The sequence below is a fragment of the Hemicordylus capensis genome, chromosome 3 (assembly GCF_027244095.1).
Source record: "Hemicordylus capensis ecotype Gifberg chromosome 3, rHemCap1.1.pri, whole genome shotgun sequence".
NCBI lineage: Eukaryota > Metazoa > Chordata > Lepidosauria > Squamata > Cordylidae > Hemicordylus > Hemicordylus capensis.
In genome coordinates, this window is record NC_069659.1 from 270434490 (window position 1) to 270459590 (window position 25101).

At 42.1% G+C, this 25101-nt stretch overlaps 1 protein-coding gene across 3 annotated transcripts in view; it reads left to right on the forward strand.

Moving 5' to 3' along the window:
* The first annotated feature begins 5429 nt into the window (after window positions 1-5429).
* GFRA1 (GDNF family receptor alpha 1) overlaps window positions 5430-25101 on the forward strand; it is a 325570-nt gene continuing 305898 nt past the window's right edge. The window contains exons 1-4 of one of the 3 annotated variants that reach the window (XM_053309092.1): window positions 5430-6075; window positions 6539-6770; window positions 8086-8388; window positions 10157-10240. In XM_053309092.1, the coding sequence (XP_053165067.1) occupies window positions 6731-6770; window positions 8086-8388; window positions 10157-10240 (427 nt within the window). In that variant the 5' untranslated portion in view covers window positions 5430-6075; window positions 6539-6730. The remainder of the gene's footprint in view (window positions 6076-6538; window positions 6771-8085; window positions 8389-10156; window positions 10241-25101) is intronic. The other 2 variants (XM_053309091.1, XM_053309094.1) reach the window with 2 other exon arrangements.

Sequence of the window (25101 nt, forward strand, 5' to 3'; positions counted from 1 at the left end):
CGAGAAGGAGGTGGAGGGGAGGCTGAATGAGCGAGCAGGTGGGGGAGGGGAGGCTGAGTGAGAGAAGGAGCGGAAGAATGAGTGAGCAAGTGGGAGGAGGAGGGGAGGAAGAGTAAGTGAGCAAGAGGGAGGATGAGTGAGCGAGAGGGGGAAAGAGAGAAAGGGGGAAGGGGCAGAGTAAGTGAGTGAGCAATAAAGTCCTAGCGCATAGATGCTCTGCACACAGGATATGCTAATCATTAATAATATGTATAAAATGCTTGCAAAGTCCCTGTCTTGCAAAGAATGCTGGCAGGGTCAAGAGTTCGTGCTTGTTGTATTTTAGTTTCACATTTAAAATGTCAATTTGACAGTTTGTTTTTGGAAGAAATAAAATGTTTGAAAAATGGAGGGTACTTGGTGTTAAACTGACTGGATTGTTTTAGAAACTGTTAGAGAAAAGTGTGTATATATTGGAGGCTGCTTTAGCAGAAAGTTAGTTAGAGTCCTGGAAGAGTCTGAAGCAAAGGCGTAACTAGGGGAGAGAGGGCCCTTGTTAATCCTTCTCCCTAGTAGCCCCTCTGAGTGAGGGAGATAATGAAGATAATAGGGAGGGGTGGGGCTGGGGGGCCCTCGGGAGCTGGGTGGCCTGGGTTCTATGAACCCATCTGCCCAACTATAGCTACGCCCCTGGTCTGAAGTCACAGCTGAAGTCATAGTCTTTGAGAGAATCAGAGAGAAGAAGTTGGAAGAAGTCAGTGTCTAGTTGGAGATCAGAAGTCAGAGAGCTGAAGGTGCCGAGTCCAGTCCAAGGAGAGGAGCCAAGTCCAGCCAAAGCTAAAGAACGGCTAGCTGTTCTATCGGTACTTGTGGAAAGATCCAAGCGAACTCTTAAAGAAGCCTTCAGAAAATGGTCAAAGCTAATGGTAAAAATTGGGATGAGTGCCTCCCGGGTTAAACGGTGGGCTCCGTAAGCGGGCTTGCTGCTGAGTCACCACCAGGAGCCATGCAGTTCATGTTGCTGCACATGAGCAGCAGGGACTGGGCTGGGCTCCCTTGGCCCGTTTCCTGCTGCTTGTGAGAATAGCCTCATAGAGAGAGAAGAGGATGGAAGCTCTTTGCTTAACCAAATACAGAAAATAAATGATTTACTAGTATTTGGGACTGACAGAGGCCAAAGAAATGAGTACACCTATGGAAACAGGTTACCTAAAACAGAAGGAGGAAAGTGAATTTCTGCCAGACAACAGTGAGTACAGGACAGCAATTGGAAAGCTTTTATTTGTAGCACTGAGAGACCTTAAAGGCCAAGTTGAAGACAGATCATCCTGGAGAGAATCTATTTATGTGATCGCTAAGAGTCGACACCAACTTGACAGCATGTAATCAATCAATGATAACAAGACCAGATATAGCTGCATTTGTGGGAATCTTGAGTAGGGAAGTAAGCACACCCAGCAAAGGTGACTGGACTGCGGTAAAGAGACTAGGCAGGTATTTAGAAGGGACAATCGATCTAAAATTAAAGTTGCCTGCTAGTAGTGGACCCAAATTAGTAGGTTATATGGATGCAGACTGGGCTGAGGCTCAGACAGATTGGAAGTCAACCAGTGGTTATGTGGTGCAGCAGTCAGTTGGCATAGTTGCATGCAATCAATAGTTGCTCTCATACACTGAGGCAGAATATGTACCTTCCACTCAAGCATGTCAAGAGGTGGTGTGGCTGCACAAGCTAATGTCAGATTTCAACACAGACAAACAAAAACCATTGAGATGTTCCAGGATAATCAAAGCTGCATCCAGATCTCACAAATTGAGAAAATTAAATTTAGAACAAAACACATTGAAACAAAATATCATTATGTGTGGGATGCACAAGAAAAAGGACTTGTAAAACTGCTGTATTGTCTAAGTCAGGCCTGCTCAACTTAAGCCCTCCATCTGCTTTTGAATTACAACTCCCATAATCCCTAGCCACAGTGGCCAATAGCAAGAGATTATGGGAATTGTAAGCCAACATCTGTAGGAGGGCTGAAGTTGAGCAGCCCTGGTCTACGTGAACAAATGGTAGCAGATGTGCTAACTAAGCTGTTGCCCAGTGATCATTTCAAAACCTTGAGAGAGAAGTTGGGACTTATAGACAGCAGCATGAGCCAATGAGAAGGAGTGTTGGAGCTAGGACCTTGGCAGCATCAGCTCTCAGCTGCAATGTCTCATAGTGGCCACTGGGGTTTTTTAGGGTCATTGATAAAAGTGCTGGACTCCTCCCCTCTTTGTGCTCCCAGTGTTAGTCTCCATTTTGTCGCTCCAGAGATGACTGTTTGTTTTGGCCTCTCTCTTCAGCCATGAGCTACAGCAGAAATAATCTGCAGGCATTTTCACATTTGTTTGTAATCTTTCCTCTCTTGTTTGGTGGTGACCCAGGACCGAGCTTTCTCTGTGGCTGTCCCAGGGCTTTGGAATATTATTATTATCTCTTGTTTACACAGTCAGACAGGTGTTATTGACTGGTTTGTTTTATCCAGACATCGAGTCCTTCCCAAGGACCTGGGATTCCAGAATTTTATTGTCTTCTATTATTATTATTATTATTATTATTATTATTATTATTATTATTATTATTAATTATTAATAATAATTCATTTTCTGTACTGCCCTTCCAAAAATGGTTCAGGGCGCTTTACATAGAGAAATAAATAAATAAATAAGATGGTTCCCTGTCCCCAAAGGGCTCACAATCTAAAAAGAAACATGAGATAGACACCAGCAATAGTCACTGGAGGTACTGTGCTGGAGGTGGATAGGGCCAGTTACTCTCCCCCTGCTAAATAAAGAGAATCACCACATTAAAAGGTGCCTCTTTGCCAAGTTAGCAGGGGACTATGATCCCTGCTGAAATAAGCAGCGTATATTCCACTGCTCCCTGCAGGGGACTATGCTCCCTGCTGAAATAAGAGCATCTTCTTCTCTGTTTGTTTTCAGGAAGACCCTCAAGACTCACCTGTTCTCACAGGCTTTTAATTAATGCTACTGTTTTTATTTCTGTTTATGCTACTGTTTTAATTGTTCCATATATTTTAATCTGTGCTGATTTTTAAATATTATTTTTAATATTTAAATATTGTTTTAAATTTTGTATACCGCCTAGAGATGTATATAAAGGCAGTATAAAAATATGATAGATAAATAAATGAATAAAGTTTGTTTTTGCAACATAAGTTTTAAAGACTGTTATGGCAGACTCAGCCTAAAGCACAAAAATCTACTTGGTGGTCGTAGTTCAACTGGGTAATTGTCAGGGATATCTGCTTCTCGTGTTAGCAGCAGGGCAGATCCTCCACAGGCCCAGTCCCCTAAAGGGAATATCTTACAGTGCTCACACATGTAGTCTCCCTTTCAAATGCAAACCAAGGCAGATCCTACTTAGCAAAAGGGCCAATTCATGCTTGCTACCACAAGATCAGCTCGCTTCCCTACTAATAGTAGTACTCCCTACTACTAATACTACTAGTATCTGGTATTTAGATACTACATGGACTATAATCCATGCAATGGCCTCCAACATTGCTAGGACTGATAGTCCAAACAGTTCCCAGCCTGAAGCTGCCCTGTTCCCTGTTGCAACGTCTGAACAGTAATAAGCAACTTGTGCAGTCAGCTGCATAACCTGTGGGCTACATGGTATTTAGATTACTAGCATATCTGGGGTGTGTTGCCTGCATGGGCAATAGGGGAGTTGCATTAGGAAAGCACAGCAATGTTGTGGTGGATTTTAGATTGCAATCCTAAGCATTTTTCCTTTTTGATGTTAAGCCCTATAAAGGTCATTGACTTCATTTGACAAAAACATGTATGTGGCAATGATCATTTTATGCTCCACTCAAAAATCTATTTAGAACTAATTTATTGCTTGCATTTGTGGGTGTTTGGTAATGTCAAAGGTCTCCCTGCTTTGTCATTTTGATATATGTTACCTCTCCTTTTGCATTCATCATCTTGGCCTTCTTTATTAATTATTAATTAAACTAATGCTATTAACTATGAATGCAAAATTTATTATTTAGGTAAATGAGAAGTATGAGAAATTATTGTTCTCTAGCCCAGAATATTTGTGAAGATCTGACTCTTCCTGGTCCTTGCATGTGTCAAAACATCTGTAAATACTGGGAAGCTGACTAAGGTTTTGCTGTATACCTGAAAAGAGAAAAATATTGAAACGTTAGCCTAATTTGCATTTCTTGTTAGAGTTTTTGGGGCTCTCTCTCTAAGTAGCAACTGTGTGAAAACAACGAACAGTTCTCTGCTCGAACCATCTGTCATGAAGTTGCGACATATGCTTGCTTTGTTTATTCAGGAGCCAAATGTAAATTGATACACTGAACTAGTATTTGGCTCAAACAGAAGGCATATCTGAATGTATATCATAACTGCATGCCTATGTACATATAGCTAAGCCTCCTGAAATTTGCAAGAGAGCCGCCATTTACAGAAATTCCTCACATCTTGCATCTATTTATTCCAAACTGGGAAAAGAGGAAACTTTTCCAATGATGGTCCTCATATTTAGCAGGGGAAGAACTGTCCCTATTCAGCCCAGCACCCCTTTGGAAGCGTGAACTCTTGATATGTAAACTGCTCCGAGAACTTTGTGAAAAAGTGGTATATAAATATTCTAAATAATAATAGTTAATAATAAATTTAAAATAATTTGGAATCCCAGCCAAACAATTGATAGGAGCCCGGTTTACTGGGCTCTTCTTAAATATATTTTGATCTCAACCACTTCTACCATAACTATATCTACATATGTGAAAACCACGAGTTTCTCTGTCTTAATTTGCTTTCTCTAATCGCTTGTATTATCACTCTTCTATGGGCATTTTTTAAAGATTGGCGCTATATGTGGCTGAAACAAACACCCGGCCCCCCAATTTCATATGAAAACGTTCGCAATATTAAATGGGTATCGTGTTTTTTTCTGCTTATCGGTTCGCGTAGTTGTTAGCGCAAACACTTGATTGCAACAACAGCAGGAAACTGGAGCCATTAGGCGAGTTTCCCCTTGAAAGTAGGGAACTAAACGTATTCGGGCAAGATCGTCACTCAGGCATTTCTTTTGGCAAAGTCCGGGCCCTTTCCTTATAGCGTTGGGCTGCAAGAACGCTCTACAGCTCTTTTGACGCCTTCCGAGCTGGACACGAGCAAGCGCTCAGACCCGCCCCCTGGCTTGCGGCAGCGACCCCGGTTGCTTTCCCTCCTCCTCACACATTGCCTTGGTGAAGAGAAAGGCAGGAGACTTTGCAGCTTGCTTGTGTGCGCCTGAGCAAGTGCAGGCGCTGGCTTGAAAGCGCGCGGGCCTTCGGTGGGAGGGGCGCTCGAAAGTTTCTTTCCCAAGCGCCAGGGAGTAGGGTGGCTGATTGGGTTGCAGCGAAAAAGTGGGAGGGCCCTTTTCGGCAAAGCTAGAAAATACAAGCAGGGGCGGGCGGCCGCGAGGGAGAGACACTCCTGGAGTATTGTACCGTAATCAACTTCCACCAGCGGATAGCAAGCTTAGCTTAGCTTGTCATCAGACCCCTGCAGGTTTGATGATCCCAGTCATTCCGCGGCGACACGTCTAAGGATCTATCCTTCTCGGGTGAATATAAAATCTCCCCCCTGCTAGTCCACTTGCGAAGGGCACACACAACCTCCCCACCCCATGTGTGGTGCCTTTCTTTGGATGCAGAGAGAGCTGCTTTCAGTTTAGAAGACCGAAATCAGAGCGGAGCTTAAAAACCCCCAAACAAATCCAAGCTTTTAAAGGGGCGGGTCCATCGGGGTCGCTTTGCCAAGCGTTTAGCTTGGAGAAGGACAGTTGCCGGGCACGCTGCACCTGCTGGAGCCGTCCCCATCCCCGGGATCAATAGCATTGTCTGCTCGCTGCGTGCGCCTCGTTCTCCAACAGAGGGGGCAACGTGAGCTCACAAGAGAGCCCAGCAGCCGCTGCCGCCGCCTCACAAAAGGCATCTTGGAGGGTTAAGCAGACTCCTTTGCCCCACCTCCCCGCCCCCGGGTACGCTCGGTCCCCCCCCTTCCAACGAATGAGAATGGACAGAGGTAACTAGAAACAAATCAAGGAAGCCTACGGACTTGGGGAGGTGTAAACTCCCCTAGAAACGGGACGGGAGGGAGGCGAGCGCGGGCTAGCCCGGAGCCGCATACAGACGAGGCGATGACTTGAAGGCGGCTGCTCTATAGGAGAAAGGAAGCGGGTTTTTCGGAGCAACCTTGTGGGCAGCGGGGCTGGGGACACGCGCCTGGATATTATTGCTTCGCTGCCTTCTCCCCCCCTTCCCTCTTTCTTGGAGTCCCTCCCTGGGGGGGAAAGTGCTGCCCAGTGCCCACCCAAAGAGCTCCAGCTCTGCTGTCGCACTCGCACGCTCCGGGTGTGAGTGAGGCGCTCTCTCTTCTCCCCCCCCCCCGCCTCTCATTGAGAAATCCACGCTTCTCTTTGCCGGGATGCTGCTGGATAGGAGATCTAAGTGAGAAATCGTCGCCTTTCCCCCGCTTCTTCTTCCAGAGCAGCTGCTCTTGCTGGTACTCCCGGTGGACAGAAGAGAAAGGAGGGGTGGGGTGAGGATTTTCTTGGAAATTCAATGGAGATGAACTTGGGGTCCTCGGAACCTCGCTGGTTTGGAATATCTATGTGCTGATCGCCGTTTGGAGTGGCAGAAGCGAGCTCACTTGGGGGAACGACCTGCAAAGCAGCAAGATGTCTCTGGCCACCTTTTACTTCGTTTTGCCCTTAATGGGTAAGTGTCTGGTGTGTCAAATCACGCTGTACGTGGCTCCGTGAAGCCCCGTGTTCGATTCGGGGCACTGGATGTAGTACTACATGCTGAGAGTCAATTACAAGGCTGAAGTTTTGTTTTTGCAGTTTTTTTAATCGCCAGTTTGCTTCATGGACTTTGTGCCCTGGCAAAGTTCATTGAAGACTTAGTCTGAAAAAGATAGTGTCTGGGTAGTGGAGCTGGATTGCAGCAAGTTGGAGGGGAAACTCTCAAATAACCTCTCAGCTTTAGCAGCCTAATGAGAGGAAAAGGGGAAAGCTGTAAGAGGAGGCACGATTGCATCTTTTCGAAATCGTGCCTCAAAAATGGCTTGTACATCAAATCGGGACTGTTTCGACAACAGATTCGGTGTGTGTGTGGTATGTGTGTATGCGCACACGCCTGCCTGTTCCAGTGAACAGGAAAGAAAATAAGGAAGCGGAGAGTAACCGGGTTGACTATAATCCGCGTTGCTTGCTGCAATGAAACCTTCCTTGTTGCAGAGACGTACTGGAACAACCATAGTGTCAATTTTTACCTTCCCAATAGGAAATATAAGCACAGTCTTTTCTTGTACGCAAGGAGGCTGAAGTACCTCATTTTAGTGGGTTTTTTTTTAAAAAAAAAACATTAGTACCTCATATAAGCTGTTGTATTACTCGGTGGCACACTTTTCGTATCTGGCTGTTTATAAATGTAATTGAAATCATAGCAAAACCTTTGTGGAAACTGCAGATGGGTATTTAGCCCATTGTGGCTCTTCTAAGTGGATGAAGGGGTATTTAACCAAGGCAAACAACAGGGAATAAATCTTTCATTATGCAAGTTAACAGATGTGGTCTTTTTGAGTCTGGAGTCACCCTGGACTCTGGTTTCACTGTAGCCAAAAGAAATGCATACTTTTTGATGAATTCCTAAGGAGAAGGATCCTGGGAGCAAAAGCTCAGTTATCCCCTTAAACTCGAGGAAGTGGCTATGCTGCTGTAGAGTGGGGGAAGGAGGACTTGGAGGCTTTATCATTCACGATTGAGGCTTTTGTGGGTAATTTGAGAGCTCGGAGCACTTGATCTATAAGGGCAGGAAGCTGGCCTTCTCTGTGCCAATGAAGAAAGCTCAGTTTTTCAGGGACTCCTTTATAATCCTTGAGAAAAGGAGTAAGACTAGAACTCCTCTCCTTTTACATCCCAAATACCTACATGAATTTCCGCTCTTTTGAAGTCTTTCTGGGTTAGCACCTCTGGCCACACAGCCTCCGGGGGACTTACGTGGTATTTTCTTTTCCTCCCTGTTAATGTAGAAGTACTCCTGTCTGCCGAAGTGAGTGGACTGCTCGGAGGGGACCGTCTGGATTGTGTGAAAGCCAGTGACCAGTGTCTCAGGGAGCAGAGCTGCAGCACTAAATACAGGACGCTGAGGCAGTGTGTAGCCGGCAAAGAGAGCAACTTCAGTCGGGCGACAGGCCTGGAGGCAAAGGACGAGTGCAAAAGTGCCATGGAGGCTCTCAAGCAGAAATCGCTGTACAACTGCCGCTGCAAGAGGGGCATGAAGAAGGAGAAAAACTGCCTGCGTATTTACTGGAGCATGTACCAAAGCTTACAGGGTACGTTGCAAAGCGCAGAGGCTGTTTCACTTCCCCTCGATTTCTGTGGAAGTTCTCTTGCCCCCCCAGATCTGCCATGAGCTGACCTCATAATTCTCATTGTGCTCTTCAGCTGCGGATGGAGGACCTTTCTTGCCACCCAGACAGAGCAGCTGTTGCTGCTGCAGTTGCCTGTGGTTGGGAAATGCAGAATAGAAGCTCTCCTCCAGGGGGACTCAGCTGACCTTTGTAAACCAAAGTCAAAAGATTAGGATATTAGCAAGAACAAAATCTACCAGACAGTCCTTTAGGTCCTTTGCTTCCCTACCCCTTCCTCCCAGGAAGGGACTTGTTAATGAGATCTAACTTCATGAGATCATAGGGGTCACTCTTTACCCACTGTGTCAAACTGAATTCAATTATTTCCTATCTGACCTGATAAGTTATCCAGGGTCTCTGTTTAAAAGTGACACCTCCCTGTGTGTTTATCATATCAGCAGATAGATACTTTGGGAAATAGTTTTTAAAAAAACCCACCAACTTTGTGTAACATTAAGGGATCATATGAGGATTTCATATTAATAGTTCAGTACTGGAGTAATGCATTTGACAAAACATTTATTGGTTCCTGATTCACCAGAACTATTAATATAGTATCGGAGTCTGACCCTTCATTGACTGGGCCAGTTCTGTTGTCCTTGTGATCTTATAATATCTACTCTGATGCTTTCGCACCTGTAGTGCTTAATTGAAATCAATACTTTAGTCAATGACAACAATGAAGAATTTAATTACTCTGGATTTATTTGCTATAGCTTTCACATTAGATTATACTTCTTACTGGATAATCTCTACTATCTATTACATTCCCTCACTCTTAAAATAAGAGTTTTTACTTTCAGAGGATTCAGTTTTTATTGGCTACCCTTTGTTCAAGTAGAGGATTATTACAGCTAACTGCAAAATATGTCATAACTGTGGCTCTATAGCATATCCTAATCTAGCATTTCTCCCTCTTATTGTTCACAAAATCAAGACTATCACAGATAACTGTTTCACATGTTTCATTCCATTTCATGCGGGAGGCTGAGGAAGTCAAGCAGCTTCTCCCTAAAAGCTTTCCGTGCTCTCAGAATAGGAACAGTGACAATTAAAATCAGTCAGTGATAGTATAAAAGAAAACAAATTTAAACATAATCTGCTTTAGTATCAATAGTACCAGGATGGAAATTGAAAAGACTCTTCCTTGAATAATAATCTTGGGATGTCCAGACTTGAGACCATTGTGCATTTGAAGTTTTACTCTTTCTCTTACCTCAGCCTCAAGACCCAGCAGGGAGGAGCTGTGAGGTACTTCTGTTAAAGTGACTGTTATTTCCCCAGCCTAGAGAAAAGTGTTCAAGGAGAAGGAAGGTCTTGATTCTTTTTGCAAAGAGCAAGTAAGCTGTGGACCAGTTGGGGAAGCAGCAGCAATTAGTTGGATACATACATGATTGGATGAGGCCACTGCTCAGTGGTAGAGCATCTGCTTTGCATGCAGAAGGTCCTTGTTTTAATCCCTGGTATCTCCAGGTAGGGCTGGGAAGGACTCCTGTATGAAACTTTGGACAATTGCTGCCAGTCAGTGTAGACAATACTGAGCTTGGTGGACCAATGATCTGACGTGGTATAAGGCAGCTTCCTATGTTCCTATATTTGTGGAGGGTAATGGGTTGCAGCTCTTAGACATATTAAGATTTCAAAAGGTAATAAAGCATGGGGAAAAAACCAAGCTTTTTATTGTCTTTAGGTAATGACTTGCTTGAAGAGTCCCCTTATGAGCCAGTTAACAGCAGATTATCGGACATATTCAGGCTAGCACCAATTGTATCAGGTAAATGTATTTATGATTTTTCTACTGAAATGTGTACTACTAGTTAAACTTTTCAGCATGACTTTTGATGGGTTTTTTTAGGATGGCAAATAATGTTTTTCCTTTCATTTAAATATCAGTACAATTGGCTTTTTGTACTTTAAAAGTGCAAGTAAGGATGCTAAAGGAAATGCCTGATGGGCTTACTGTACCACAAAGTCTATTTATGCTAAATGTATTGTGAGCTCATGTCCAGTATAAATGCTTGGCTATAATCCTCAAGATGGGTGAGGTTACACATCCTTGTTCATAACTGGATGGCTGCAGCACTAAGCAATGACTTGGATTTGTGAATCACAGGTCAAACACCACAACAGAGCATTTATGTTAGCTGCCATCCTTTCAGATACAGTGTTGTTCTGTGGAAGCAGTTCATACAGTCATCTGTGAGTTATCAGCTTCTGGGAAATCCAGTGATGCACATGCATGTGTGAATAAGCCCCGTACCCTTGGTTTTTCTGGGAAGCTGTTTTGGTTTGGTATAAGCAGTTGATGTTAGGGGGCATGTTAGAGTAAAAGTGAAGTGTACTGTAATACTAATCATGAAACATGTTGTAATGTTCCAGTTTTTTTCTTTGTACGTTCAGTTCCTGGAAAAAAAACTAACAAAAAGAAGCAAAATACACCTGTAGGTGGCAATCTGATTCTCTGCCTCCATAATTTACAGCACAACACCTGCTTGTTATTGTGGCCTGTGCAGATCACTTAGCACCTTTGATGCTAAGGCAAATAAGATGATTTTGTGTAGCCTTTTGGAGGAGGAAAGAAGTATGGCGTATACTGAATTAAGAATTTCCCCTTTTTCGTGAACTATTAAGATAGTTTTCTTTTGGTTGTTTTGCTTTCAAAAACCTCTCCTTGTATGATTATCCATAGCAGTCATTACAGTTTCTTTTCAGAATGGAACTGGATCCACGGTTGTTGCACTTTTAGGCTTAAACTACATTTTTTGTGGATCAGAAATATTTACTGACACCATATATATGTAAGCTTCACTACAGTCTTACATTCTAAGATCAGTATTCAACTCTGCCTATTTATTTTTTTAAAACCACTTTTCTGGGGTACATTGGTGATAGAAGCCACTATAACCTTCACATGATTGTGCTCCTTAATTCCTTGGTGAAGACAGCAGGTTTTTGGCCAGACTGTATAAGAAAAAAGGACTAAAACACCAGAGCAACAAAGTGCCAGGATAAATGGTCTAGAGAGGAAATTGTTTCTTGAAGGCTATCCAAATAAGTAATATACATCAATTTCATCTGAAGAGGCCACTGCAAACTTAGCAAATTGTGCTCTTAATGTGTCTTTAAATCCATTTAAGGTCAATTTTTTGTCTTCCTTTTAAAATTAATGTAATCTCAGTATACCCCTGCTAACTGGGCAAAGAAGCATCTTTTAAAGTGGTGATTCTCTTATGTTTAGCAGAGGGAGAGCAACTGTCCCTTTTCAGCCTAGCATGACAACCCTCCATTAGCTGTTGCTGGTGTCTCCCTTGTGGTTCTTTTTAGACTGTGAGATCCTTTTGAACTGGGAACAATTTTTCAGTTCCTTTTGTTATACAAATCGCATTGTGAACTTCTTGATGAAAAGTGATGTATAAATATTCTTAATAATGATAATAATAATAATTTAAGAATATTTTGTTTCCATTTTTTGTTTCAGTTCTAATACATTTTTTTCAAAAAAATTTCTTTAGATAAGACAGGGTTGTTGCGTTATTTGTTTGTTTAAAGTGTTCTGTAACTGTCTGCACCAGTGATTATAACTGATAAGTATGATCTACGTATGCAAATTGGATCTGTTCTGTATTCTTCCGCCTGGTATTCCCATGCATCAGTGGCAGTAAAGGATATGGAGGCTTAATTTCAGCGATAAGTGTATAACATAGAAGTTTCACTAGCTGAGCTTGTATTTTGAATATGGTGAACCGATTCTGATGTTTTGGAAGTACCAAAAATAATAGTAGATATCTTTTAATTACCTTTTCTGTGTAGTTGTGTTTATTTAATGAAGGTTTGCATACTTATTCTTGCCAGCTCACCAAGGTACCAGAATTTATACTGTATTCTCAGATTTTGAGTTGTGCTGATCTGATTAGGAAAACTTGCTTAAGGCAGGGTTTATATCTGCTCTGTTGCCAAACCTGGTCAGTGTTTATATATTAAGCATACTTAAGACAACGTTGGGTATAACTGAGGTCAGATGTTGGTCCCAACAAGAGCACAGTTTTGTGTGCCTTCTCTGTAGCTTTCCCTTGCAGTGATATGAGCAGTCTTCTTAATAATTTATTAGATGCAATTTGGGAAATCTCCATAACTGTCTTTAAGAATGATTACGGAATGAACAGCAGACTGATGAAAATGAATTGTTCATTCTTCTTCTTTAGCATATGTTGCTTCAATAAATGTAGGCTATGATTTTCCAGTGTCAGATATCAGATGAACTCAACAGTTCCCGTACTTGCATACATATATATTCTTACTTACGGAAGTGTGTGTTACCATTTTGGTTGCAGTTATACCAGAATATGCTGCTGCAATTAAAAAGCCATGTTATGCTAGGCAAAGGGGACGTGGTCATTCTGCTCAAAGGGAACATGCTGGGTAAAGGGGACATGGTCATTACTGCATTTGTGGGGATATAGTAAGTATGGCAAGGGAGTATAATAAATACATCAAGGGAGGCTGGACAGACCATGCTCAACTGCAAATAGACTTTCACCACATGCCAGCCAAGCATAGCACTCACTGCTGATAGTAATAGCTGCATTAGCCTGGAGAATAGGAGAGAGGCAACAGTGGAATGGGAAAGACCCACATTATTTGGCCTGCTTATATGATTGCATAATTTACATACACTCCTCCATGGTGTCAGATAACACCAGTGGTATGTACTATACTGATGGGCAAGATGTTAGTTTACCTCTCCCTTCCAATCAGTTGGTGCATTTGTTGCACTTTGGATAGGCGGACCTCCTCACAAGTGATCAGGTAGAAAGGCGGGGATGGAGAAGAGCGAGGAGCAAAGGTGTGAGAATCTGTGGGGTAGTGATGAAAGCAGATACCGAGGCCATGTGCTTTGGCCAGGAGTAAATATACTCCAAAACATGCCTGGAAGCAGTTTCCAAGCCATGCTACCTTCTCGGGGTGGGGCAGAAACTTGTGCAAAACAAAGAAGTTCATTACTACATGAACTTAGTCAATCTTGGGCGCCAGACAAAGGGCAAGAGTGAGCTTATGTAAATGTACGTGTGTGGTTGAATAACTTGACAGCTTATCTTGGACAGAGATGTTGTCCTGCTATCTTGGTGAAAAGGGAGGATTTCCCTCCTGAATGGTTTTACCTTTGTTAATGTGGTCTGTTTTTAATCTGAGAGTTCATTATGTTTCCGTCTTGTTGTGCATGGCCTCAAGGCGCGATACTCCAATCTAGCTTGTATTGAGTGACCAGCTGTGAATCTTTGCCATCCCTAGATAGCGTGAAAAGTTCATGATAGGGACTACGATTCTTTAGCCCCATACTGTGCAGTACACTCCAGAATAATATAGAGGGATGCTTTCTGTGCTGCCCCAGAATCAGCTTGACTGGTGTTGCTACCAGTTCATCTGGTGGCTACTCAGGGATGGTCCTTCTCTGTTGCTGCCCTGAGACTTTGGAATGCACTCCTTGCTGAAATAAGAGCCTCACCGCCTCTGACATCTTTTAAAAAGTCTTTTAAGAGGCATTTATTCACCCAAGCTTTTAAATTAGAACTAGCTGGGCTGGGCTCAGAGCATCTGCACCTCTAGTTTCTCCTGCCTGCCGCTGCCTCTTTCTTTCCCAGTCCTCTCTCCTGCCATTTTCTTCCCCTGCCAGCAGCTTGCTTGCAAACTCTTGCGAGAGCTGCCACACATGGGATTAGCGATGGGTATGCCCAAGATATATAGATAGACTGTGGTTTTAAATTGTTTTAATGTTTTGATATTTGTTTTATGTTGTGGTAAATCGCCCAGAGATGCAAATTTGGGATGGTGTGTGTTTGTATTCTGTATGTATTCTGTTCATAAACAAGGCAGTGTATTCAAATATGCAGTGACAAAAAAGAGACTTCCAGGTAGGCTGGCAATGAGCACAGGTTGATCAGCTCAACTTGTTTCTGTGCATACATTCTGCTGCCACTGGCCATTCATTATTTTGGCGAGTGTTGCTGGATCCCAACAGAGAAACAATATAAGCCTAAGCAGAAGTACACATTGCATAGGCCTACTGCCCCTGTATGCTCCTGTGCCATATAACTACCAGTCAGAGCCTTTTAAGGCTCTTCTTGCTTGCTCCAGTGATTCAGACAAGGGTCTTTTAGCCCTTGTTATGAAAGTCTTGCCAGTTTGGCTCTTGAGAATTATAGAAGGACGGACTGTGATTTCTCTACATGGTTTGTTTTTCCATCTCATGAATAGCAATCATTCCCTGCTCTGCTTTCCTGAAATGACCACTGCATGGGTTTATCTGTCTGTATACGTCCTTGATCAGAACCTGTATCCAGTGAATCCGTATGTGAGGTTAGTGGTAAAACACAGTCAACCATTATAGTTACAGGTCTGGGATGTAGTTCAATCTGTGGATCAGAAAATATCTGTGTGTGTGTGTGTGTGTGTGTGTATCTATTTATCTGTCTATCTATCTATCTGCTTTTGTTTTGCTTTCATGTTTTTCTTTCATCTTTGTTGCAATTGAACTGGAATATTGTGAGGTAGAAGTTGGAGGTGTCTTGGAATGTGAGAGTCTGAGTTGGAAGAGAGATGCATATACACTTTTCTTTGTCAAAACATTATTCCAGAAAGTTGGAATAACTGGGAATCTGCTCTTATAATGCACACAGCCAAAACACAGATTTTAATAGTAGCATTATTGTGGCTTTATATACAGTTCTAAAAATAAAAACAATTCAGGAAATTATTTAGGCAGGGTAAGTGTTAAGATTAAGTGTAAAAACTGCATTTCATCATTATGAGCCCCGAACGTTCCACTGATCATAAAATCTTAACCTTTTCTCCACCTGAAATTTGGCACAAAGGAACTCTGTGGCAAGCACCACCACTACCATTTTTCCAAATTTCAGACAGCTCTTTTGAGAAATGACTAAGATACAGCATTGAAAATGGACTCCTAAGAAGCTTTTAAAAAGATGTAAGTTGCCTGTATTCAGCTAACCTACCTTTCTTTTTCCTCTTTTTTCTTTTTCTTTTGTGCTCCTCTCACTCTGTCTTTATCATTTTAAAAGCATGCAAAAATCCAAGTCTATGGAGCAGTGCTTTTGTTTTGGAAAAAAATTTGAGTATTTCTCGAGTTATCAACTTTTGAAATCCTCATTATAACAAGGTAATCAACTGAGGATGCACCTCACAGCACATGTGAAATGGCTTGATTTATTCTTCCCAGTAGCAATCTTTTCCCTCAGGAAAGATGGCTGCCACCTACCTTTATCCTATGTGGATCTACTGAACCTCCATAGTAAGCTCAACTGTGTGTCTCTTATTCAAAGCAGATTGTCGACCTGCTGAGCATCCTTTGTGTCTGTCTTAACTTTATGTCCTTTGCATGTTTGCTCCAGAGTAAGTCCTACTGCTAATAAGGGGAAGCAAGTAATGGAAAGATTCCTGTAAAAATGGAGGGAATAATTGAACAATCTTTTTAAAATGCAGGGGGAGGAAATTGGGAAAGCCTTATAAAAATATAGAAGGGGGAACAATGGAATGATCCTTCTAAGAATGTGAGCAGAAACAATGAAGCAATCCTTTTATTATTAATTATTATTATTAATTCAATTTCTATACCGCCCTTCCAAAAATGGCTCAGGGTGGTTTACACAGAGAAATAATAAATAAATAAGATGGCTCCCTGTCCCCAAAGGGCTCACATTCTAAAAAAAACCCCACAAGATAGACACCAGCAGCAGTCACTGGAAGTACTGTGCTTGGGGTGGATAGGGCCAGTTACTCTCCCCCTGCTAAATAAAGAGAATCACCATGGTAAAAGGTGCCTCTTTGCCCAGTTAGCAGGGGATTGCCCAGTTAGCAGCGGATAACTGGGCAATTAAAAGCCTGGAATACTTTTAATTGGGCAATTAAAAGCCTGGAACTGGGCAATTAAAAGCCTGGAGTACACTGACCTCCCTCCCCTGCCCAGCATACAAACTGTACTTATATAAGGCTAGTATTATGCACAACATCCCACAAGGGATGATCTGTTAGTATATTTTTTAACAAGTTGTTCTAGTAAGAACTGATCTGCCTACTTTCCTTTCACTATCCCTACAACTGGTCTAAATTTGGTCCAGATCAGTTAGGCAGTTCACAAGTTAGCCCACTTGTGCCTCAAATGTTCATATGTCCGCCATTTTAAATTGGGGTGGATGACATCATCACAAACTATGTCTTTGAGGTGTCCCTGCAACTGTACCAAATTTGGTCCAAACCAGTTCCCACTTGCACTTCAAACATGTCCACCATCTTGAATCAGGGTGGATGATTCAGTACAATCTGTGCCCTTGAGCTGTCTTTATGTGTCCCTACACCTGTAGCAAATTTGGTTCAAATTGGTTAGGCCCAATTGTGCCTCAAATGTTCTTGCATCTGCCATCTTGAATTGGGGTGCATGACCACGCAGTTGAGGTGTCCCTCTGTTTTACTTACTATAGCTGTACCAAATTTGGTTCAAATCGATCAGGCAATCCAAAGTTAGCCCTCCTGCACGTCAAACTTTCATGTGTACGCCATCTTGGATCGGAGTAGATGACATCATTTACAAACTACTCAATTGAGACGTCCCTATATGTCACTCTCTACAACTGTACCAAGTTTGGTTCAAATTGGTTAGGTGCTTCACAAGTTAGCTCACTTGCGCCTCAAATGCTCATGCATCTACCATCTTGAATCAGGGTGGATGACATCATCACAAACTATGCCCATGTGGTCACCCTGTGTGTCACTCTTTACTTCTGTAGCACATTTGCTCCAAATTGGTTAGGTGGTCTACAAGTTATCCTACTTGCGCCTCAAACATTTACGCATCCGTCATCTTGAACCAGAGTGGATTTACATCATCATAACAACACAGTTGAGGTGTCCCTATATGTCCCTACAAGTGTACCCGATTTGGTTCATATTGGTCCGGGCATTGCGAAGTTGATAGCATGGGATGGACACACACACACACACACACACACACACACACACACGGAATGTCGGGTGATCTCATAAGCCTGCTGGAAAGTAACGATAGTAATATATTAATAATAATTAATAAAAAACTTTATTTGTTAGCCATCCCATAGCAAATTGTTCTTGGTTCACAACACTACTTTAAAACATGAAATAAAAACAAACCACACGTTAAATCATAAAAGACCAAAATGGGTGTGTGTGTGGAAATACAAAATACAATAAAAACCAATTTAAAAACTTTTTACATCAGTTAAAAATCAAATGTAAAAATCAAAATTTAAAAGTTATGAGTGAACAAAAAAGTTTTTATCTGGCGTCTAAAAGAACAAAGTGATGAAGCCAGGCAAGCCTCACTGGGGAGGCTATTCCATAAATGGGATGCAACTATTGAAAAGGCCCTCTTCCTAGTGGCCACCCGCCTCACCCTTGTTTGGCAGGGGCTAAAGAAGTAGGCTAAAAATGACAAGAAGCCCCCTCTCCCTTGTACTTTGTAGACAGTACTAAGAAAATCACCATTTAAGCAGGACCTTATGGTTTAAAAGAGAGGTGGTGCCCTCTATTGAAAGCTTTTATAATATAGTGCTTCATATCATTCTTTCTGTATTGCCTACAGACATCATTTAGTGGTAGCTTTTACGTATTTTGTCCCCATAGGATTTAATGAAGAGAAATATATTATTTGTATGCTCAGAGATTGTGTCCTCTGTTGACAGCTTTTAAAATATATTACTTTGTAGGAGAAAGAGGGAGATGCTTAGTAGAAAAAAAAAAGTGGAAGCTTTTTTTAACATGCCACACAGTTAAAAACAATTAAAACATTTAAAAAAAAATTAAAAACATTAATTTAAAAGCTCTTTAAAAATCAGTTAAAATCAAATTGAAAAATCAAAATTTAAAACATAAACCTAGCAGTCCAATACTAGTATGATAGCTATCTGCAGTGTACTTGGCACTAGTCATCTGAACTTAGTTTATATCTTTTGAATGGCTACTCTATTTTCCTTCAGGCTAGCAGAATATAGGCTTTCAGGTTGAAAGCTTCTATATACTTTGTCCCCATAGTGTCTAATTGAGAAAGGTATATCCCACTGGCCTGAGATGATGGGAGGAGAGAGCTAGTGGGTTCTAGGGGAGCCCCCGCCACTGCCCCCGAGGAGCTGCTCCACCATGGTGTCAGGTAAGGTAACCTCCTGCTCGCTCCCCCACCCCATCTTTTGAAAACCTTGTAGGGGGCAAATTTGTGTAGTGACACGAATGACTCTGTGCATGAACTGGGCCCCTGCCAGTCTGAGATGATGGGGGGAGGAGCACCAGCGGGGCCCAGGGGAGTCACCCCCCCAAGGAGCCATGCCGTGATGCAGGGTGGTAAGGTAACCTCTCACCCACCCTTTTAAAATCCTGTAGGGTTCCCCTGGGAACTTGTAAAGGGGAACCCTTACTGGATTCCCCTTTACAAGCATTAGAACTGGTCAAACTGGGGCAAACCGGTTTGATACGAACCAGGCCCAGTTTGGTTCAAGTGTGGACAGGCCCCACGTTTTGGAGGGCCAGTTTGAGCTCGAACTGGTTGAATTAGTTTGCATACCCCTACCTTGCATCTCCAAGATAGGGCTGAAAGAGAATTCTGCCTGCAAACTTGGAGAAGCTGCTGCCTGTGTAGAAAATACTGAGCTAGATGGACCAGTGGTTTGATTCGTTATAAGGCAGCTTCCTGTGTTCATAATATCACAGTGCATCAGCAGAAATACATTAGGTAGATCTGTAGTAAGTGATTATGGACTTGATAAATTCGTGCCTTGATATGTATAGTATGGGATGTGTATTTTGAGAAAGCCCTGTAACTTGTTGAGATGTATCAACAACATCCATCATATTCATCTTTAACGAAGAGTTGGGGAAGCTGCATTTGTTGAATTTCTGCTTGGTAAGTGGGCACTTCCCCCCTCCACCCTCCAAAGTTGAGCTGAAAAAACAAGGAAGTGTGTGGGTGCATGAAGCCTAATTTGTAAAGCCAAAATGCATTCTTTCAGATAAGAAGCATGAATCTGACATGATGCTTCTTATTTGAAAGAATGCATTATTAATTATTCTTCGAGAACATCGTGGTTGAATATATACCTGGCTAGTATAATGCCTTGGTGCCTATTGTATTTTTGACTTATTATGTTATTTGTATTATTTTATTTGTAATGGCCTATGGCTAATGACCCCTGCTAAAATAACTCGCCCTCTCCACTCCCAGTGACTGTTGCTGGTATCTCTCTTATGTTTCTTTTAGATTGTGAGCCCTTTGGGGACAGGGAGCCATCTTATTTATTTGTTATTTCTCTGTGTAAACCACCCTGAGCCATTTTTGGAAGGGTGGTATAGAAATTGAATGAATGAATTTCTGTGCTTTGGGAGCATGGGTGAAAAGTATAAGCACTTAAACTCCCATTTTAAACCAAAGGGTTGGGGTTTTTGTTTTTGTTTTTGCTGTGTTTAGTGCAGAATGTAAGAATTGTTATTGAAGCATAAAACTTCCGTAGCCCTTTTAATTGCAAAGCATATTCAGTTTATATCTTTGATTTGCCTTTTGACTTAGTGACATGTAAAAATCAAAATCCTGTTGGTAATAGTGGAGCATGATATCAGTTAACATTTTAGGAAGCAATGGATTATGTGTATCATTCATACTGGCTGACATCCAGATGAAGTTTCTCAATAGTACTACTCAGGAGTTACTCTAAGGGACTACTTAATTTCGGTAGGACTTCAGTTGAGTAATTTTCAAGATGTCAGCCACTGTGTCTTTGTGTTTTTTAGTCTTAAAAGGGTTGCATAGCTCACTATTTATTTATTCATTTATTTTACATTTATATTCCACTCTTCCTCCAAGGAACCGAGAGTGGTATACATGGTTATGTTTATCCTCACAACAAGATCAGGCACCTGTGAGGTAGGTTATGCTGAGAGTTTCATGGCTGAACCAGGCCATGAGTTTCATGGCTGAACCAGGATTTGAATTCTGGTCTCCCTGGTCCTAGTTCAACACTATATCGGGCAGCAGCAATATAGGAAGATGCTGAAAGGCATCATCTCATACTGTGTGAGAGGAGGCAGTGGTAAATCCCTCCTGTATTCTACCAAAGACGACCAGAGGGCTCTGTGGTTGCCAGGAGTCGACACCGACTCGACGGCACATTTTACCTTTATGTGGACCCTACAGAATATTTTGAAGCCATTTTTTTCCAGTTGCTTTGTTCAGGGTGAGAGTTGTGGAATATTCTTGAGCATTCATGGAGATGCTTTCTGCTGAGGAAAGTTGTCAGCCTTAGAATGTCCACAACAGTTCAGCTTTTTGAATTGAACTGGAATGCCATTTTGACTGAGAAGCATATTCACACACTTAGGGAGAGGAGGATCTGTATGGGCAAAGTAGGTAGTTCAGTGAGAAGAGTTTCCAGAAGAAATAAAAACTAAGAGACAAGAACCTAAGAGCCAGGAGACTGGAGAAAGGGGAAACAGTAGACAGGGCAGAAAAACAAGATGGCAATGGATTGAAAAGCAACCTGAAGACAGGATAGAGGAGGGAGACGGAGAGAGACGTGCTGAAAAGGACAGAGGGCACAGTGAGTTGAAGGAGAAGCCAGTGGAAAGGGAATGCTTTGGAAATAGCTTTTCCAGGCTAGAAACAGAAAAGGCAAAAAGGCTTTCTCAAAACCAAAAGGCAGAATAGTGAGAGGCAAGAAAATAGTGAGAGGCAAGATCCCATTTAATTAGGGATCTGAGGAAACCGCTGATGGTAGGTGTGGACCTGAAAAAAGACATGCCTGCAGCGACATGAGGAACTAGATCAAAACCTCACACAAGGACAGGAATAGCTTTGAATGAATGCTAGGAAGAAAGTGGAAATGGTAAGGGAAGATGGAAGTACTGTGGACCAGGGTATCATGGCGATTAGGAGCACAGCAAGGCTGGAGAAGACCCTGAGACAAAAAGTGAAGATGGGCCCCTGCCCTCCCCTCTTCTTCAGCTGTCGCCCAGCTGGCAGTTCCCTCCCTCCCTCCCTCCCTTGAGGACCAAAAGTCATTTGTCTCCTCCCCCTGTTCAGTTGTAGCTGTGCTCCTGATGGGGGCATAGTTCTGCAGATTTTGAAGTTCTTTAAGAAGTTTTTGTACAGTAGATTGAACAGTGGGGAAAAGTGTGCCACGTGTGCTTTTTCTGATAATTGCAGATTGTTAGAGGGAAAGCCATAGTTGGTAGAATTTTCCCTGCTGTGCAACTAATCCCTTTTAGGATGTTAACCTGAAAATCATAAAGACACCAGGCTTCTCTGCATGCCTTAGTGGGGGTGGAAGCCACATATTTCAAATTTATTTGACTTAACCAGTCACCAAGAAAGGAAGAAGGAAAGGCATTCTTTGGTCTTGTTCATCCCAGGCAGCCATTACACAGTGGAGTATGAAAAACTGGAATGGTGGATGGTAGTAACACCACGCTTTGCCTCTGTCCTTGCTTTGCTTTTGAAGAGGCACAGTTGCTCTCACTGCTGAACATGGTGGGTGAGATGAAGAGCATCCTAAGCTTCTCTTCCTTCCTTTAGACTTGCAGGACTGCTCAACTTCAGCCCTTCTGCAGATGTTGGCCTCCGACTCCCACAAGCCCTGGCTATTGGCCAGTGTGGTTGGGGATTCTGGAAGTTGTAGTCCCAAAACAGCTGGGGGGCTTAGGTTGAGCAGGCCTGCTTCAGAGCCATGGCCCTAATGTGGGGTGCAGTGGTGCCTGAAGATAATAATTATAGTACAGATCTGGTTTTTGTCTCCATGTGGCTCAAACTGAGCCTGTTTCCCCTTAGTTCTACATTTTCAGTTAAGTGCTCTTGCATCAACGGGCTGTATGCTATGGTGTAGCTCTGTGCCTTTTGAAGGAAAGGGAGATTTACAGGAGATGGCTGTATAAGAAGGGAAGACTAGGGTGACTGCATGATTGTAACCTTTCACTCCTGATGAGTTCTCATAGTCACTCCAGCCCCACTTGCAGCACACTTTAAACATAATAAAAACAGAATGAGTGGCTGCGCAGAGAGCTTCTGAGAAGAAGTACCTTGCCTGCAAAGCTTCATTGGAAAACTTCATGGAGATTGGCTACCATACAAAGGACAGAGAATTAGAAGGTGTCTGTCTGTAGTGAATAGGTGCAGTAGTGCAGTGACTAAAACTATAAAGAGGGAAAGGGAGAAATGTTCAGCAATGAAAGAGGAGGGGTTGGGGAAGAGGGACAGCATGATGTCCATTCAGATCAGAAGAGGGGAAGGTTCGTATCTTTAATGAGGTACAAGCTTTTGGGTACAAATCGTAAGTGAAAGATCACTAGATCATGCAATTCAGTGTAAATTGCATCATCTTGTTGCATGATTCTTAGTTGTACATATGCTGCTCTGAATATAGCCTTAATATTGGAAATGATGTTTATATTGCAGCAAAACTGTTTGGGCATGACTGTAGCCCTCTTCCCATATGTTCCAACACACATACAATCTCTCTACAGTGAATGCATGTACAGATCTGTATGCTGTCTTGTGGTAGCAAGCATGAATTGTTCCCTCTGCTAAGCAGGGTCCACCCTGGTTGCATTTGAATGGGAGACTACATGTGAGCACTGTAGGATATTGCCCTTAAGGGACGGGGCTGCTCTGGGAAAGAGCGCCTGCCTGCTTGCATGCAGAAGGTTCCAAGTTCCCTCCCTGGCATCTCCAAGATAGGGCTGAGAGAGACTCCTGCCTGCAACCTTAGAGAAGCTGCTGCCTGTCTGTGTAGACAGTACTGAACTAGATGGACCAAGGTTCTGACTTGGTATCCGGCAGTTTCTTATGTTCCTATGAAAAGTTATTCATATATGTGTTCAACACACATACAGTAGTACACTTCCATCTGTGCTTTTCATTTGAGGGGACCTGTACCTCCGTTCACTTTTAAAATGAAGGCTTTCACACAAGCATGTAGTATATGCGTACAGACATCTGTATGCACGTACAGTGTAATGACTGAATAGGGCTTGTGTCTCCTTTAATAAATGTAATTCTGATAATGGCAACAGTATGCTTTTGACCTCAGTAGTACGTTTTGTTATCCACATCAAACATCCATTTTTCAGATAGTTTTACATAAGAATCTGATCTGAATATCTAGAAGTGTTTGTGCCCACTGACATTTTCGACTACAGAGGCAGCCAAATTTGCTTCCAGGCAGGCAGCAATTATCAGCATTGTGCATAGATACTAGGAGCTGATGCTTGCTTCTGTTTTTTTGTAATCAGATTGAACCCTGCACAGAAGGAAATCTCTTTTCTGACTGCTTCAGCAGCTTCCTGTTTGCATGCTTCGGGTTTCTATAATCTCTCCTGGTTCTAATATTGTGAGAGATTGGACTTCTTGACCTTTCTTATATGGCTTCATGAGAATTGGGGGATCAGTCCTGCAGTTTCTCATGAAGTTTTCCATGTGTCCCCCATTGGTTGCCACAGTTTCCTCTCTCCTTGAGGAAAGAGATGCCGTCTTGTCAGTGGTATGTCAAGTCTAAATACCCTAGTGAAATGATCTGCAGATTATGAATTGTGGGAACCTTTTGGGTGGGTTGCCTGGCTGCTTGGTAGTATATGAAGACACAAAAGAGTAAGGGGAAGGCGGTGGGTAAGGTCAAACCATAGGACCAGCTGCAGAACAAAGACACATCTCTGTAGCAAAAGATTTGTGAATGATAACTTGTAGATTGTTGTGTTTTTCCAGTTTTTAGATTTTAGATGAATCTGGTACTCTTATATTTTAATTGTAATTTTGTTTTCCTGTAGTACTTACCTTCTAATCTCGGGAAATGTTTGGCATCATTTGAGGAATTTCCAGAATCCATCAGCTGTTGGCACTATGCTAGAATTACTAGATTCAAAGTCCTTTTTATTTTAATAAAATCAAATGAGACTTCTTGTATTCCAAGTTATAATATAAACAGGGAGAAAACTGATTATGCTGTGATTTAAGTTTTGAGAAAGAAAGAATATTGTGATATTATATAAATTTTAGAAGCATGATCTGGCTTGCTATAGAACAATCTTGTAAACTTGGCAATTTGTTTTTTACATTAGCATTTTGCTAACATTTTAAAATAAGCAATGTGGCAGTTTTCTGTAGCTAAAACTCATGCAATTACTTGCAATCATTGCTATCGAAATAAGTCATTAACACAATTTCTGTTATTTACTTGCTCAGAAGCACTTTTATGAGAGTTGAGTGAATAAAAGGCAATTTTTGCAAATGTCAAGTTATTGTCCTGTGTAGACTGCTCTCCTGCTACAAATGTAACTTGAGAGAAACGCAACACAAAGAAGTGTAATGGCAGAAAAATAGCCCATTTGGAGTTTAGAAATGTGTAGAACTGACAGGTTTTTAAAGGAGCTGATGATATCAGACAATTTGAGTAGTACGGATGAATCGTTGCCATCACAATCTACATGAATCTTATTACTGCCTGGTGTCCAAAAATTACGTTTTTCCATTAAAGTTTTGACATACAATGGATGAGGCACAGATGATGTTTTCATATTTTAAAAAAATCTTAATGTAATGCCAGCTGCCAAAATGTA